This window comes from Electrona antarctica, assembly GCF_951216825.1.
Source record: "Electrona antarctica genome assembly, chromosome: 9".
NCBI lineage: Eukaryota > Metazoa > Chordata > Actinopteri > Myctophiformes > Myctophidae > Electrona > Electrona antarctica.
The window spans coordinates 15,413,402-15,432,792 of NC_136790.1; the positions used below are offsets into that span (position 1 = coordinate 15,413,402).

The window sequence follows — 19,391 nt, forward strand, 5'->3', positions numbered from 1 at the left end:
GCTGATAAACAGTAAACGCACACAGCTGCTGGAATGGTTTCGGTAGCTCGCTCAACTTATCTCTACCAAAGTCACGTCAGGGACGCGTGGTAACCATTAGTGTCACTGACAACTCCAGTTTGAAGAGAAATGCTGGTTGTTTTAACTCCACCTTGGACAGCTCTGCTTCTGGTGTGCACGTGCTGCTGGTGTGTACCTGTATGCACGTGCAGCTGGTGTGTACCTGTATGCACGAGCTGCTGGTGTGTACCTGTATGCACGTGCTGCTGGTGTGTACCTGTATGCACGTGCTGCTGGTGTGTACCTGTATGCACGTGAAGACACTGCTGGTGTGTACCTGTATGCACGTGCTGCTGGTGTGTACCCGTATGCACGTGCTGCTGGTGTGTACCCGTATGCACGTGCTGCTGGTGTGTACCTGTATGCACGTGCAGCACAAAACCACACAAGGAAGACACTGCTGGTGTGTACCTGTATGCACGTGAAGACACTGCTGGTGTGTACCTGCATGCACGTGAAGACACTGCTGGTGTGTACCTGCATGCACGTGAAGACACTGCTGGTGTGTACCTGTATGCACGTGAAGACACTGCTGGTGTGTACCTGTATGCACGTGAAGACACTGTTGGTGTGTACCTGTATGCACGTGAAGACACTGCTGGTGTGTACCTGCATGCACGTGAAGACACTGTTGGTGTGTACCTGTATGCACGTGAAGACACTGCTGGTGTGTACCTGCATGCACTTGAAGACACTGTTGGTGTGTACCTGTATGCACGTGAAGACACTGTTGGTGTGTACCTGCATGCACGTGAAGACACTGCTGGTGTGTACCTGCATGCACGTGAAGACACTGTTGGTGTGTACCTGTATGCACGTGAAGACACTGCTGGTGTGTACCTGCATGCACGTGAAGACACTGCTGGTGTGTACCTGTATGCACGTGAAGACACTGTTGGTGTGTACCTGCATGCACGTGAAGACACTGTTGGTGTGTACCTGTATGCACGTGAAGACACTGCTGGTGTGTACCTGTATGCACGTGAAGACACTGTTGGTGTGTACCTGTATGCACGTGAAGACACTGCTGGTGTGTACCTGCATGCACGTGAAGACACTGCTGGTGTGTACCTGTATGCACGTGAAGACACTGCTGGTGTGTACCTGCATGCACGTGAAGACACTGCTGGTGTGTACCTGCATGCACGTGAAGACACTGCTGGTGTGTACCTGCATGCACGTGAAGACCCTGCTGGTGTGTACCTGTATGCACGTGCAGCACAAAGTGGTGCTTGTCACATTGCAGTCAGTAATGTCAGTGACGCACTTAAGTAGATTTGTGTGTACGTATGACGTACGTACAGTACACGCATGCATGTGTGTGCGTGCATGTGTGTGTACAGTATGTCTTTCCCTTTTGCCTGCTCATTGCCAGAGCAGGTTGTGAGTAGGGGATGGGCTCTCATCTGCATAGGCGTTAGGACCCTGGGAGGTGTGTAGTGATTCATACCGGAATCGGGCGGCGGCTCCTACATACTTATTTTACGAAGGATATTAGATTAAAACCAATCAGTCAGCTGAGCTCGCACTCGCAGCGACCCAATATAGCAAATAAATTGTGGGAGTGCCCTCGCCCGCCTTAACTTCACCGTCTCACAATGACAGGAAAGGGGCTACACTATTTATAAACCTCACATCGCAACCTTTAACATGTGTCCAAACCCTCCTTCTGACTCTATAGCCCTACTTGCAGTGGCGTGCACAGATAGACACTAGGGGGTGCTAGGGGGTGTCCCCTCTGGACGGCAATGTGCCCTTTTGAAAAAGAACCCCCCCCCAGTACAGTATGTGGTGACACATGGTGACATTGATCAATTCTTGATTCTTGAAAAACTTAGAATATATTATTTATGCTCCAAAATCTATAAATCTCACACTATTAAGGCAACCGGCCGGTTCCACGCGCTGCACAAGGTGCTCTTTTTTCACTTGAGCACCTGCCCATCTAAATGTCTGTGCACGCCACTGCCTACTTTGCACCACAATTGTAGCAATATACTGTAGCTGTTGGGCCTGCCTTACACCGGGGCTCCACCGGGCGCGTCAGTGTCGCGTCTCTGTCACCGTCAGGGAATGTTCCCTTTTTAAGCAATGAAGGGTGGCTCCACTGCCCGCGTTGCGTGACATTAACGCGTGCATTAAAATTGAACCGGTGCGTTTTTTGACGCACGCGACGGAGACACAGCGCGTCCGGTGGAGCCCTGGCGTTATCCTCTGCAGTCAATCAAGTAAATACCCTTTAGTTGTACGTCTTCAAGGGAATAACAGCCCAAATTATTTTGTTGACTTTAATTTATCTACTTTCGTGACAGGTTGTAGCTGAGAGCTACAAACGGCCGTTTAAATAAATGTCCCATAGCGCAGCAGCTGCGCCTGGGCTGTGTATGTAGTAAGTCGTGCAGTCAGTCAGTCAGTTCCAGGCCCAATGCTCGCTGTGTATGTAGTAAGTCGTACAGTCAGTCCTGTGCCCAATGCTCGCTTCTCTCATAATCTCTGGAGTACGAAAGTGCAGTAGAATTATGCAAGCCTAATGTCCTCCTTTAGAGTAAATGTGGTATAATATTTATAACTTCCCACTTTCCTCACGCAAGCTTCACTGGGAGAGTGTGAATCCTAGACACACTGATGTCGATGAAATGCAGTGTTAATGGACTGTCTTGAGTGAGAGAGAGAGAGAGAGAGAGAGTATAGATTCATATTCACGTGTGAAACACATATAATGTTATGTCAGCATGGTGAAATCGCACAGTGAATACATTTTACATACATTGCCACATGTCTCTCTGATGTCTTAACTGCTTATAGAGCGTCACAGTCCCGCCCCCTTTTAGAACAACGAGGCGACCAGAAGAGAATTTCCCATATATTTTCCCATATAGACGTTTTAAAAAAGTATTTATCTAAAGACCTGTAAGCCTCGGACAAAGCCAACAGCCCAGTTGAGAAATCATGACAATAAACATATTTCTTTGGGGACCGAACAAATAATTAGCTGACGCGTTCTGGAGTCGCTTTGATTGGCTGAGTTGAGCCGTATAAGCGAGTCCCAAACGAGACCGTCCTTAACATCCCGCCCACCAATCATTGCTGTGATTGGTTTAGATGCACGGAGCCGGGCAGAGGGAGACCTACGGATGCTCCAAAGGATCAAACGATGTGATTTGTGCTATAAGCGATCATATGTCCGTTGCTGCATCGATGCAAAATCGTCCGAATCGCGATGCATTGCTGAATCGATTATGTTTGATCAGTTTCTCTGTGATCGAGGAACTGGAAGGTTGATCCCCTATACCTTTCTCTGCTGTCGGCACTGAATTATATATTAACCCATTTCGGGCGGGAACCCCTTTTAGTGTTTTAAGCATTATGTTATCCTTTAGCTATTGAAAAATAGCAGATCTACAAGCTCGTAGCGTGGCACCGAGTGCCGCGCTACGACCTTGTATGTCTGCTATTTTCTTAAATATCGTGAAAATGTGGCGCAAACCTTTGAATATATATATTCTTTCAGAACGTTTTTAACTCAAATCTTTGCTTCTGGGGGGTCCCTGGAACAACATATTTTCAGATGGGGGTCGGTGGCCAAATACATATATTTTTGGGGGTCCTTGACATGAAAATGTTTGAGAACGACTGACATGGAAACATAGGGTTTTTCAGAAAACTGTCAGGATTTAGAAGACATTTGTAGAATCGACCTCATGGTCTAAATGGGTTAAAATGGGTTTTGATTGGTTTTCTTTGTCTTTTGTCTCTGTTTTCAGGACAGGAAGCTGTGTGCGTTCCCAACCATAGAGATCTGCAAGGCAGACCAGACCTACTACATGGTGCCACTGTCCCGCCAAACTGACTTCTTTGTTCCGGAGATGAGAGACGAGGTGAAAACAGAGCTCAAAGAAGAGGACTCAGATGAGGACAGAGGGACTGACATCACAGGTACAATCCTCCTAAAATGTAGTCAGCAATCTCTCCCCCCCCCCCCCCCCCCCTGTGTGTACGTTCCCAGTCAATTCAATTCAAAGGGCTTTATTGGCACGAGAAAACATACGTTTACATTGTTTTTACATTTTTTTTACATTTGTTTTTTGTCATTGGTCATGTTTTCAAAATCTCCGTGTGTGGTTGTAATCTGTGGGAAGTATGTGTCTGATGTCTTGGTACAATGGACAGATGGTCACAACCAAGCTCTGGTGAGGGTATATACAGTAGACCGGTCGTTCCAAACCTTTTTAACTCGAGAGCCAAAAGAGAAATTTGACATCTCCCCGGGACCCAAACTACTACAACCACATGTCACCACGCAAATGTTTGAATTTGGTTTTATTTCAGAAGTTTGTGTGAAATGTGATTTTCTTTTTTTTAGCTTGAAATAATTTAAAAAGTTGTTTGAAACGAAGAAAGAAAAGGGCCGTTTACTGGTGACCCATAAAAAGTGGTCTGTGTCTCCTCTGACACACACACACACACACACACACACACACACACGTGCACACACACACACACACACACACACACACACACACACACAGTACGCACACACACACACACCATGCCACTTATTTTCAACTGACAGTGAGGACTTTCACCGCGGTCGGCGTAACGAGGAACACACCATCCCTCCCAGTTCCAGTCGCTGCAGTGCCTTGACCAACCTGTAGGAGTCAGCTAAAAGGCCTTGCAAAGGATTCAAACCCCAGTCTCTACATGAGTGGCTTTTGTTTTAACCTGCCAGGGTAGGGTATAAAAGATGCATACAGTAGGAGAGATAATTTGTGGCGGTGGATATTTGGCCCCCGTGACAATTATAATAACTCTTTGTCTCTGGCTACAGTACGGCTACAGTACGATACAATAGAGGGTATGCACATGCTTAAAGTGAATGGCCCATCGAGTGGCAAAGCAACATGCAAAGTGAGTTTAACATTGTTTAATGTTGTTTAATGCAATCAGATAGGACTTTTCTGTGTGGATGTATGGGCTGTCAAGGCCAGAAAGTAGTTTTTTGTCACTCAGTAGGCATTCCTGCATAACTTCCTGGTTTGGTGATGATGTCACACGCATACCCTCTATACTGGCTAACAATAACAGCATAGTTGCACCGCTCAGTTCACACAGGTGTGATCTTTCTTCCTAGATGACTGTGTTAAAAGATTTATTAGATCTCAGCTCTGTTCAGAGAGCAGCCTTGTGTCCTCATGGGTTCAGAGAGCAGCCTTGTGTCCTCAGAGAGCAGCCTTGTGTCCTCATGGGTTCAGAGAGCAGCCTTGTGTCCTCAGAGAGCAGCCTCGTGTCCTCATGGGTTCAGAGAGCAGCCTCGTGTCCTCCTGGGTTCAGAGAGCAGCCTCGTGTCCTCATGGGTTCAGAGAGCAGCCTCGTGTCCTCCCGGGTTCAGAGAGCAGCCTCGTGTCCTCAGAGAGCAGCCTCGTGTCCTCAGAGAGCAGCCTCGTGTCCTCATGGGTTCAGAGAGCAGCCTCGTGTCCTCCCGGGTTCAGAGAGCAGCCTCGTGTCCTCAGAGAGCAGCCTCGTGTCCTCAGAGAGCAGCCTCGTGTCCTCCTGGGTTCAGAGAGCAGCCTTGTGTCCTCCTGGGTTCAGAGAGCAGCCTCGTGTCCTCCTGGGTTCAGACAGAGAGCAGCCTCGTGTCCTCCTGGGTTCAGAGAGCAGCCTCGTGTCCTCCTGGGTTCAGAGAGCAGCCTCGTGTCCTCCCGGGTTCAGACAGAGAGCAGCCTCGTGTCCTCCTGGGTTCAGAGAGCAGCCTTGTGTCCTCCTGGGTTCAGACAGAGAGCAGCCTCGTGTCCTCCTGGGTTCAGAGAGCAGCCTCGTGTCCTCCTGGGTTCAGAGAGCAGCCTCGTGTCCTCCTGGGTTCAGAGAGCAGCCTCGTGTCCTCCTGGGTTATGACAGAGAGCAGCCTCGTGTCCTCCTGGGTTCAGAGAGCAGCCTTGTGTCCTCCTGGGTTCAGAGAGCAGCCTCGTGTCCTCCTGGGTTCAGAGAGCAGCCTCGTGTCCTCCCGGGTTCAGAGAGCAGCCTCGTGTCCTCCTGGGTTCAGAGAGCAGCCTCGTGTCCTCCCGGGTTCAGACAGAGAGCAGCCTCGTGTCCTCCTGGGTTCAGACAGAGAGCAGCCTCGTGTCCTCCTGGGTTCAGAGAGCAGCCTCGTGTCCTCCTGGGTTCAGAGAGCAAGGAGAGAACATTTGTGGCGGCGGATATTTTTAACCCATTTTGACCTGAATTCAGATTCAGTCTTCTACATCCTGACAGTTTTCTGAAAAAGCTATGTTTCTATGTGTCGTTCTTTGATTTTTCAAAAATAGCAGACCTACAAGCTCGTAGCGCGCCACTCGGTGGCGCGCTATGAGCTTGTAGATCTGCTATTTTTCAATAGCCAAAGCATAACATAATGCTAACACCAAAAGGGGTTAAGAATCTGCACCCACTCTCTCGCTGGCCCTCGTTCGCCTTGATATACGAGACCCTGTAATTGCCCTGTCACCGCAAATAATGTTTCTTCGAGCGCAATGTGTTTCAGAACCTGCTTTTTCTTTTTACTCTTGACTTTCAATCTTGACGGGGTCTTCAGGTTAGTGGCAACGGCACTATTGACTACGTCTTTACACAAAATCATCTTTTTTTATTTTTTATTTTTTTGGTGCGGGGATGACAGAGGCCGAGTGGGTTTATCCCATTTAGGCCTGGGGACGATTCTACAAATGTCTTCTAAATCCTAATAGTTTTATTAAAAATCACACCCGTGTGAACTGAGTGGTGTAAGGTCTTATATAGACTGATCAGCTGTGGTCTGACGTAATGTCTGACGTAATGAAATCACACCCGTGTGAACTGGGTGACCATAGCAACCATGCTCATTTTTTGGTACGAACAGCCAGTTGTAGGAGTGGTTTACACCACTCAAAAACCCTATGTTTCTATGTCAGTGGCTCTCAAACATTTTCATGTCAAGGACCCCCAAAAATATATGTATTTTGCCTCCGACCCCCATCTGGAAATATGTTTTTCCAGGGACCCCGCCAGAAGATTTGAGTTAAAAACATTCGCTCTGAAAGAATATATTCAAAGATGTGTGCCACATTTTCACAGGTTTTTCAAAAAATAGCAGAGCTACAAGCTCGTAGCGTGGCACTCGGTGCCGCGCTATGAGCTTGTAGATCTGCTATTTCTTGAAAGCATAACATAATAATGCTTACAACACCAAAACGGGTTCCCGCCCAAAATGGCTTATAGTGGGCAGAGAGGGATGGGTTCACTATACCTGCCCTCCTCGCCCACGTGGACGATGTGAAGGATCCACCTCTCTGTTGACAGCCCTGCTAAATGCCTCGCTCCCAGGCACTAAACACCCACACAGAGGAGAACCTGCCATTAAGGTTGTGTGATATCCTTGCATGCTGTGCTTTATTACTGATTTTAACACGTCTAGACAGGTGGTGGATTGCATTATGATGATGCGATCGAGCGATGCCAATCCTTCCCGTGAGAGAGATACGCTTAATGCTGTTGACACATTAACCCATTTTGGGCGTGAACCCCTTTTGGTGTTTTAAGCATTATGTTATACTTTAGCTATTGAAAAATAGCAGATCTACAAGCTCATAGCGCGGCACCGAGTGCTGCGCTACAAGCTTGTAGGTCTGCTATTTTTGAAAAATCGTATAAAATGTTCCGCAAATCTTTGAATATATATTCTTTCAGAGGGAACGTTTTTTAACTCTACAACTACATATTTTCAGATGGTGGTCGGCGGCCAATACAGATAATATTGGGGGTCCTTGACATGAAAATGTTTGAGAAAGACTGATATAGAAACATGGGTTTTTCTGAAAACTGTCATGATTTCGAAGACATTTGTAGAATCGTCCTCAGGTCTAAATGGGTTAAATGTACTGTATACGGTTTACAGCTTTCCGTTGTTTTGTCAAGACATACTGGTCTGCGGAAAAGCAATCACTTCACTTCACTGGGAGAGCTTCCGATGGACATGGAAGATAACAGGGAAGGAGTGAGGTTCAAGATTCAACGTTGTGTTTCGTTGCTAAATCTTGTGTACAGGTATATAAGGTGCAAATGCAGCAGCATATACAGTAGGTAATAACGATAACAATAATAATACTACTGTAAAACTATTTAAAAGGAAGCGAGAGAGAGTGCAAAAAAGAGGGGAAAAAAGAAAGAAAAAAAGGTGATGATGGCTATAATGTACACACACGCACGCATGTACGCACGCACGCACACAACACACATTGCTGCTTAAGGTAGTCGCATCGTGGCCGATAATGACTTCTGCTACAATTTGTGGGTCCTTTGATGACTGTTTGTTCCGATGCGGGATTCACACCGCCTCCCACAGTCGGGGCAGGGGAAAACCTTGACGCGGTGGGGCAGGTGCGGACTTGTGCCAACTTCCTCTTTTGACTCTTTGCCAGGCGATGTTTCAACCGGTTCTCCTCTGCTAGTTTGGACTCCTTGTTGGCAAAGTCCACGCCAGGAGGAGCGATCCATAGCGGCATGTTCAAGGGAGGCATGCAGGCTTGATGCCACACTTCTTTAGAGAGGTCTTCAGGTGGTCCTTCAGCCTCTTCTTCTGTCCCCCTGTGAAGCGTTGACCTAGATCAGGGGTGGGCAACTGGCGGCCCGGGGGCCACATGCGGCCCCCACCTTCACTTAATGTGGCCCTCAGGTTAATGTCAGAATACTGATATAATATATTGGTTTCAGCTGTTACTATTCCACAACATGCAAACATGACCCGCTGTTATTACTTCAGTCTAAATTAGTAGCTCATTGCTTCAACAAGTATAATTAAAGGCATTTGAAATTACATAATGTTTTTAGGATTCCAATTCTGATTCCAAAAATAGCAAAAATTCAAGATTTCAATTTGAATATAGCAAAAATAGCCGATCTACAAGCTCAAAACGCGTCGCAGCGCGACGCGTTTTGAGCTTGTAGATCGGCTATTTTTTCTACGACAGTAATATATGGCCCTAGGGAGTGAGTGTGGAAATATAGCGGCCCTCTCCATCGTCAAAGTTGCCCACCCCTGACCTAGATGGAGTTGACGTATACTTGTATAGGGTCAATATATAGGCGACTGGCTGCATCCTGATGACATGTCCACCTACGAGGCAGGCGACTGGCTGCATCCTGATGACATGTCCACCTACGAGGCAGGCGACTGGCTGCATCCTGATGACATGTCCACCTACGAGGCAGGCGACTGGCTGCATCCTGATGACATGTCCACCTACGAGGCAGGCGACTGGCTGCATCCTGATGACATGTCCACCTACGAGGCAGGCGACTGGCTGCATCCTGATGACATGTCCACCTACGAGGCAGGCGACTGGCTGCATCCTGATGACATGTCCTACGAGGCAGGCGACTGGCTGCATCCTGATGACATGTCCTACGAGGCAGGCGACTGGCTGCATCCTGATGACATGTCCTACGAGGCAGGCGACTGGCTGCATCCTGATGACATGTCCTACGAGGCAGGCGACTGGCTGCATCCTGATGACATGTCCACCTACGAGGCAGGCGACTGGCTGCATCCTGATGACATGTCCACCTACGAGGCAGGCGACTGGCTGCATCCTGATGACATGTCCACCTACGAGGCAGGCGACTGGCTGCATCCTGATGACATGTCCTACGAGGCAGGCGACTGGCTGCATCCTGATGACATGTCCTACGAGGCAGGCGACTGGCTGCATCCTGATGACATGTCCTACGAGGCAGGCGACTGGCTGCATCCTGATGACATGTCCACCTACGAGGCAGGCGACTGGCTGCATCCTGATGACATGTCCACCTACGAGGCAGGCGACTGGCTGCATCCTGAGGACATGTCCACCTACGAGGCAGGCGACTGGCTGCATCCTGATGACATGTCCACCTACGAGGCAGGCGACTGGCTGCATCCTGATGACATGTCCACCTACGAGGCAGGCGACTGGCTGCATCCTGATGACATGTCCACCTACGAGGCAGGCGACTGGCTGCATCCTGAGGACATGTCCACCTACGAGGCAGGCGACTGGCTGCATCCTGATGACATGTCCACCTACGAGGCAGGCGACTGGCTGCATCCTGATGACATGTCCAAGCCATCTTAGCTGATGTTGCATGATTGTGGCCTCTATGCTCCTGCAGCTGGTTCTTTGGAGCAGTGGTTCCCAAACTTTTTAACAATTTACAATTTAGGCATTTAGCAGACGCTCTTAATCCAGAGCCATTTACATCATGCCAAGGACCCCCAAATTGACATTTATTAGCCCACGGACCCCCATTTAAAAAATATATGCCAGGGACCCCCCCCCCCCCACTAGAGAAGAATTGTATGGCTCTAGCAGTGATTCTCAACCGGACGCCCATTTAATGGCATTTCTATCTCTGGGACCCCCAATTTATATTGTAAAATCAATGTTAATTTAACTCAGAGAGTGTACAAATGGAACCAAATGGACCCGTTAGGGTCCATTTGGTTCCATTTGTACACTCTCTGAGTTACAGACCCATAAGGGTCCATTTGGTTCCTAACTGTCATTTTGCTGGGGACCCCCTGGAACTCCCTCAAGGACCCCTGGGGGTCCCCGGACCCCACTTTGGGAACCACTGCTCTGGAGGACCTCAGAGTGTGGCGTGCGGCGGTCTCTCCAGGTGACTTTTAGGATGCGTTGGAGGCATTTAATGTGGAATGCCTCGAGCAGCTTCAGATGGCGGGAGTACACACACGCACGCAAGCACGCACACACACAGACACACCCAATCTGTGAATGTTTGAGGGGCATTAGAGAAAACCTGTGTATCCCATACTTGCATTCACGCAATTCCTGAATGTATTTATTTATTAAAAACGACGCAGACAGATTCCTGACATTTATAGATGGATACAGAGTAGACCGTACTAGTGGTTTAGAACTGTAACGTTCTCAAAAACAGCAGATATACAAGCTCACAGCGAGTCACTTCGTGCCACAATGCAAGCTTTTACATCTGCTATTTTTGAACCCCTTTTGGTGTTAGCATTATGTTATGCATTAGCCATTGAAAAATAGCAGATCTACAAGCTCGTAGCGCGCCACCAAGTGGCGCGCTACGAGCTTGTAGATCTGCTATTTTTGAAAAATCGAAGAACGACTGACATAGAAACATAGCTTTTTCAGAAAACTGTCAGGATGTAGAAGACATTTTTAGAATCTGAGGTCCCTGGCCTGGCACATGCAGGGGGTCCACGGCCAAATATATCCTTGGCTCCAGAAAGTGTGTAAAGGAGAACTATTACATAGAGTGGACAGAGCCCAAAAAAACTTTGTCCTGGCTTGGAGTGCCTTTGTGGAGTTTGTTGAGGACTTTCCATTTCAGTGAACTGTAATCCGGACTGTGTCCGACTGTCCCTGTCTTGACTCTTTTTGATCTATGATTGTCCGCTGCTTTGTCCCGCCACTTTGTTTTTGTTTTTGTTTTGTTTTTAGCCTAGGGGGGGAGGGGGGAGGGGGGGGGTTGTATATGTTTGTGTGTTTTGTGTTTTCTTGCATACATGTGTATTGTCATGTGAAGAAATGTAAAAATAAAGTTTACCCAAAAAAAAGGAGTACTATTACGTGGCACCAAATGTGCATGTGACAAACAAATGGCAAGGTAGACACGCAGGCTTTGTTTCTTACACGCCAACTTTAACGTGCCACCATGGTTCTGACGCTAAGAGGATTTAGCATTTTACATTGTCTTTTTCTTTTCTTTTTTTTTTTTTTCGGCTTACGGCTTATTGGTTTTTTGAAGGGACAGACAGTAGGCTGACAGGAAACGGGAGAGAGATGGGGGAAGACATGCAGTAAAGGCCGTGTCGGGCTCGGGAGTCGAACCCGCGGCACACTGCGACTGGATTACCAGTCGGGTGCCCAGACGGTTACGCCACCGCCTGGGCTTTTACATTGTCTTTATCGCCTGATCCCCAAGAGACCCACTTGGCGAGTCCTTGTACGGAGGTGTTTTTACATGTCCACAGTTCATTTGATTAACCGTTTTTTTTTTCAATCCATTTTGGGCGGGAAGCCGGGAACCTCTTTTGGTGTTAGCATTATGTTATGCTTTAGTTATTGAAAAATAGCAGATCTACAAGCTCATAGGTCTGCTATTTTGAAAAATCGAAGAACGACTGACATAGAAACATAGCTTTTTCAGAAAACTGTCAGGATGTAGAAGACATTTTTAGAATCTGATCTCAGGTTAAAATGGGTTAATACGAAATGTCGCAGCCAACACACACACACACACACACACACACACACACACACACACACACACACACACACACACACACACACACACACACACACACAGTAAGTATAGGTAAGGGGCCCGGAAGTAGTGTGGTGTATAGTGTGGTGTATCCTGTTGTTGGGGTGATTTGACGAGCAAGAGAGCATTGTGTAGAGTACGTAGTCAATTTGCTATTGTAATATGCTGTAATTAATTTATTATTGAGGTTTCCTGGTTGATTCTAATTGCGCTATAATTAAACGCAGTCAAATTGTATGTTCTGTGTCTATAAATGGAGTATAATTGCAGGTGATAGAGTCAATGGCAGTGGAATAAGTGGGTTGAGTTTGTGCTGTTCCGTGTTTTACATAATAACATACTATTACTGATATCCATATGCAGGCGGAAGAGCATGTGAAATTGTTAATGCAGCGCGCACACACACACACACACACAGTCACACACACACTCATTTAGTTACGGTATACTTTACATTTAAATACAACAGTGTTCTTTGCCAGCTTCGTCAATGGAGAATTCTCCCTAAAAAACAAACATGTCTTCATAATGACCAGTGGCAGTGCCTCCCAGCTTCATTTTGGGTATGGTAAATGGTAAATGGTGCACTTATATAGCGCCTTTATCCAAGGCGCTTTACATAGATTGTGCATTACATTCACCCATTCATACACCGATGGCAGCGGAAACCATGCAAGGCACCAACTAGCACATCGGGAGCAATTAGGGGGTCTTGCTCAAGGACACTTCGACAGTAACTCTGGGGGAGCCCGGGTTCGAACTGGCAACCTTACGGTTACCATCCAGGCACTCTACCCCTGAGCCACCGCCGCCGCCACCGTATAATATATATATCTTTCTTTCTGTTTTTCCCTCCCATTTTCAATATCCTGTGACATTTCAAGTCTTTTCCCAGTGTCCCCTCCCTCTCTTCAAAACACAGCATGCCTCCTCAGTCCTCCTGTCTGTCTCTAATTACCTCCTTAAAACCCCCTCTTCTCCGTTTCAAACCGCTTGACGAACAAGACCTTGAATCTCCACTAATAATCCCAGTGGGCCCAATTTGGCAACTAATTGAGTCAATTGTTATCTACAGTAAAATATGTCATGAAGCATACAGTAGCATACAGTAGCTGGCAATGTACAGTAGTCCCAGTTTTGGAGGGCTGATAATGAATGGTCCAGTGCAGTGGGCCATTATCAGTGGTCCGGGGACCACCAGTGGTCTTTGAGGGGGTTCCAGGTGGTCCCCAGCTAAATTTTGGAGTGTTGGTAACCAAATGGACCCTTATGGATCTTTAACTCACTTATAGGCACGCTCACACACACACACACACACACACACACACACACACACACTCACACACACGCATACTTCACACAAGTGTATTTGTTGTATTTGTTATTTTCCATACCTATATTTGATTACTTTGTCTACTTACTATTTGAATATTATATTTGGTGAGAACCACATATTATAATTAGCCCTCCATGGGTTTCTTTTCTCACCTGCACATATTTCTCTTTTGTTGATGTTACCTTTTTTTGTACTCTTGACAGTGTAAAATGAAACCATGGGTCCATTTGGTTTCATTTTACACTGCCAAGAGTTAAATTATTGTTCAACAACTACATTGTTTAATTTACAAGAAGTCTACACAATTAGAACGTAGAAGAATTGTTTGCCTGTTGTCTCTCCTATGGTACCACATCAATACAGCATGGAACTGTGGATAAGAAATCTTATCCAACGGTAAATAGTCTTTAGTTTTGGGTCCGAGTCAGGTTAAATGTCATCAGATGGTGGTCCCTGGTTAAATCTCATCAGATGGTGGTCCCTGGTTAAATGTCATCAGATGGTGGTCCCTGGTTAAATGTCATCAGATGGTGGTCCCTGGTTAAATCTCATCAGATGGTGGTCCCTGGTTAAATGTCATCAGATGGTGGTCCCTGGTTAAATCTCATCAGATGGTGGTCCCTGGTTAAATGTCATCAGATGGTGGTCCCTGGTTAAATGTCATCAGATGGTGGTCCCTGGTTAAATCTCATCAGATGGTGGTCCCTGGTTAAATCTCATCAGATGGTGGTCCCTGGTTAAATCTCATCAGATGGTGGTCCCTGTTTAAATCTCATCAGATGGTGGTCCCTGGTTAAATGTCATCAGATGGTGGTCCCTGGTTAAATCTCATCAGATGGTGGTCCCTGGTTAAATCTCATCAGATGGTGGTCCCTGGTTAAATGTGGCTCTTCAAAATAAGGGTTGAAAACCTTGGCAATGCGCGATAAATAGATTAATTAATCCTGGCGGTCAAGCGGTTTTAAATGTTATAAATATTGGTTTCGCCAGATCGAGTCATTTGGAGTGAAATCCGTCCGATCGGTGGCTGATGGATCGGAGCGCTCTCTCTAGTACACTACGGTATGTATATCCTAAAATATCGGCGACGGTCTGCAAGCTCACAACGCGCACATTTTTTTGTTTGTTGTCATGATTTGTCATAACTCAAGTTGGCTTTGTACGAGGCTTAAAAGGTCTTTAAATAAATACTTTTTGAAATGTCTATGAGGAAAATGAACGGGGAATCATTTCAATCGGTGTCCCCCTGCACATCCCATGGTGTACAATAGGTGATGCTTACATTGTATTCACACTCCATTACACACTGGAACCGGTTCCCTTCGAAGGCCGTCCCTGATGACTGTTTGGCTTCGTTTGGACCTGCCGACTAATTAACAGGATGTTTCTCAGTCCATTATTAAACGGCCTTAATCTATTTAGACCTAAGTTCGATTCTACAAAATAATGTCTTCTAAATCAGTTTTCTGAATAACCCTGTGTTTCTATATCAGTGGTTCTCAAACTATTTCATGTCAAGGATCCCGGAAATTATATGTATTTGGCCGCTGACCCCCATCTGAAAATATGTAGTTCTAGGGACTTCCCCAGAAGCAAAGATTTGACTTAAAAACGTTCGCTCTGAAAGCATATATATTCAAAGATTTGCGCCCCATTTTCTCGATTTTTCAAAAAGACCTACAAGCTACAAGCTTGTAGATCTGCTATAGCTATTTTTCCAATAGCTAAAGCATAACATAATGCTTTAAAACACCTAACAGGGGTTCCCGTCCAGAATGGGTTAATGACCTCTCCCGCATAATACCGTTGTATGATGCTCTATATAGCAGACAGGATCAGATGTTGTTGAATCCCTGAGTTGATAATTAGATTGCGGAGGCGATGTGAGATCCTTACGGAGGAATGGGGAAGGATTGACCTCCGCAGAGAGAGCCTGGAGACTCTGAGTGTTGTTTACTGTATTGTGATCCCCAGATGGCACGGTTAACCCATTTTGGGCGGGAACCCCTTTTGGTGTTTTAAACATTATGTTATAATTTAGCTATTGATAAATAGCAGATCTACAAGCTCATAGCGCGCCACGAGTGGCGCGCTACGAGCTTGTAGGTCTGCTATTTTTGAAAGATCGTGAAAATGTGCCTGAGATCTTTGAATATATGTTCTTTCAGCGCGAGTTTTTAACTCAAATCTTTGCTACTGAGAGGGTCCCTGGAACTACATATTTTCAGATGGGGGTCAGCGGCCAGTGTCATATATATTTGGGGTTCCTTGACATGAATATGTTTTTCAGAAAAGACGTTTTTTTAAATTTCGACGTCAGGTCTAAATGGGTTAAGTGCAAACATCCGACTGATGTGTGGATGAGTTTTGTTTTGGGCGTGAAGGAAACGGAAGGAAATCATCATATTGTGTTTGTTTTTTAGACTCTCGTGGGATAGAAGCACAGGATAAGATGTGTCCACCTTTTCTCTGAACACTGATCATAGATATAATATATATATAATCCTACTCTTCTGCCAGGGGTTTTATTTAAACCCTTTTCACTTCAAGGCCCACTATTTATTCACCATTTGATGACATGTTTAGCCTCACAGACCCAAAACTGAGAATATACGTGCGCTTCACTTCACAAATGAGTTCTTTCCAATGGGAGACTAATTGTTTTGGCATATCAATGCATGCCCTTGCTGGATTCAAGCATGCTGCCACAAAAGGGGCGCACGCATACGCAGTATCCAGTAATGGATACGGTTTTGTCCACAATTCCATGCTGTATTGATGTTGGTATACCATTAGGAGCGATAACAGGCATACGTTGATCAAACTAACAATTCTTCCAAATTCTCTAGTCTAGCCAATCTAGTCTAGATTTCTTGTAAATGATGCAACAATAATTTAACTCTTGAGAACGAAAAATGAAACCAAATGGACCTGTACGGGTCCATTTGGTTTCATTTTACGCTCTCAAGAGTTAAAGATCTAATAAGGGTCCATTTGGTTACCAACTCTCCCATCATTTAGCTGGGGAAAATCTGGAACCCCCTCAAGGCCCACTGGTGGTCCCCGGACCACTGGTTGAAAACCACTGTGCTATAGAATCCTATTACTAACTCTAACCCTAACCTCAGTCTTAACCAGCCACGTAAACATAAAGCCAAATGTTGTTGTATAGCGCAGTTTCCCAATGTTTTCGCTTCGGCAGCAGTAATTTCACTATTATCGGTTGACAATATGGGAACCCATCGGCAAAACAGAAAAGAAAAACAGCGCCCTCTGCTGTTTGTTTCCTTTGACTGTGCCTCTGGGGGCAGGCCTGAATAGAATGTGTATAACAGGATGTTGACCTAAACACCTCGACTCACTGGCCTTGGAACGCCTAGAGATCCCCCAGGAGGAAGTCACTAATGTTGCTCTGGTGGAGCTGTCACTGCGTGCAAAGAGGAGTTAACGGGCAATTATGGGCACTAGATTTGCCCGTAAACCTCAAGTTTAGCAGGCCTATACGGTAATATACAGGTGTGATGGTACAATTCTGGAGTTTACCGGAGTTTGTTGGAAAGTTTAACGGGAGCTTCCTATAATATACACATTCCGACCGACTCGGTCCCAGACTTTTTTTCTCTCCCTGGAAATAAAACGTCTGTGTTTCTGAGGCTAGTAAAGGGGCGACTGGTTTGGTATTCCTGTGAGGTTCCTTTGGTATATAGACTGAAACATTTTATTTTTATTATTCACAGATGGTGTATTAATTTGAAAGGTTGTTTCCAGTGAGGTGAGGGAACGATTCAGTAATATATATATGTATTTGAAGGGTTGTTTCCAGTGAGGTGAGGGAACGATTCAGTAATATATATATGTATTTGAAGGGTTGTTTCCAGTGAGGTGAGGGAACGATTCAGTAATATATATATGTATTTGAACGGTTGTTTCCAGTGAGGTGAGGGAACGATTCAGTAATATCTATATGTATTTGAACGGTTGTTTCCAGTGAGGTGAGGGAACGATTCAGTAATATCTATATGTATTTGAAAGGTTGTTTCCAGTGAGGTGAGGGAACGATTCAGTAATATCTATATGTATTTGACCGGTTGTTTCCAGTGAGGTGAGGGAACGATTCAGTAATATCTATATGTATTTGAAAGGTTGTTTCCAGTGAGGTGAGCGAACGATTCAGTAATATCTATATGTATTTGAAAGGTTGTTTCCAGTGAGGTTGAGGGAACGATTCAGTAATATCTGTATTTGAAAGGTTGTTTCCAGTGAGGTGAGGGAACGATTCAGTAATATCTATATGTATTTGAAAGGTTGTTTCCAGTGAGGTGAGCGAACGATTCAGTAATATCTATATGTATTTGAAAGGTTGTTTCCATTGAGGTGAGGGAACGATTCAGTAATATCTATATGTATTTGAAAGGTTGTTTCCATTGAGGTGAGGGAACGATTCAGTAATATCTATATGTATTTGAAAGGTTGTTTCCAGTGAGGTGAGCGAACGATTCAGTAATATCTATATGTATTTGAACAGTTGTTTCCAGTGAGGTGAGGGAACGATTCAGTAATATCTATGTATTTTAAAGGTTGTTTGCAGTGAGGGAACGGTTCAGTAATATCTCGGTTAGTTGGAGGGTGCTGCTGCTGCTGCTCGTGGACCAGTAAGATGGAAAAAACCCAACATTTCGAGGGCGAAATCAAATTAGAAAATGTCTTTGAGTGATTTATTCCACATCATGGGATAGAGGTCAGGCTTGTTCCTCACTTGGTATCACACAGTTAATTTATTGCTCTATATTAACCCATTCTGGACGGGTGTTTTTGGTGTTTTAAGCATTATATTATACTTTAGCTATTGAAAAATAGCAGATCTACAAGCTCATAGCGCGGCACCGAGTGCCGCGCTATGATCTTGTAGGTCTGCTATTTTTTGAAAAATCATGAAAATGTAGTGCAAATCTTTGAATATATATTCTCTCAGAGCCAACGTTTTGAACTCAAATCTGTGCTTCTGGGGGGGGTCCCTGGAAGAACATATTTTCAGATGGGGGTCGGCGGCCAATTACAGATAATTCTTTAGGGTACTTGACATGAAAACGCTTGAGAACGCCTGACATAGAAAACATGAGGTTTTTCAGAAAACCGTCAGGATTTAGAAGACATTTTGTAGAATCGTCCTCAGGTCTAAATGGGTTAAAATTCAACCTTGGGTCGCCGGCTGCGCCTGCTGTTCATGGTGGGTGTGTCAGGTGTCAGGTGTCTTTGTCATCAATCAAACCTGGAAAAGGGTCTGATATCTCGTCTAGCTGTTTTGTCCAATCTGTGCAGACTTGACAGACACACATGGTTGTGCTGCCTATGTTAACCCATTTTGGACTGAGGTCGATAAAAAAAAGAAATCCGAAAAACCCATGTTTCTATGTCAGTGGTGCTCAACCTTTTTCATGTCAAGGACCCCCAGCATTATCTCTATTGGGCCACGGACCCCCATCTCAAAATGTTCGCTCTGAAATATATATTCAGTTTTCACGACTTTTCAAAAATATCAGACCTACAAGCTCGTAGCGCATCACTCGGTGGCGCGCTATGAGCTTGTAGATCTGCTATTTTTTCAATAGCTAAAGTAGAACAGAATGCTTAAAACACCAAAAGGGGTTCCCGCTCAAAATGGTTTAATTCATAACAGGCTGCACAG

The 19,391-nt window shown here is 45.5% G+C and overlaps 1 protein-coding gene across 2 annotated transcripts in view; it reads left to right on the forward strand.

Moving 5' to 3' along the window:
- Window positions 1-19,391, forward strand: part of tex264a (testis expressed 264, ER-phagy receptor a) — a 167,037-nt gene that overhangs the window by 141,647 nt on the left and 5,999 nt on the right. For both annotated transcript variants that reach the window (XM_079510082.1, XM_079510083.1), the window contains exon 3: window positions 3,825-3,996. In XM_079510082.1, coding sequence (XP_079366208.1) covers window positions 3,825-3,996 — 172 coding nt within the window. The remainder of the gene's footprint in view (window positions 1-3,824; window positions 3,997-19,391) is intronic.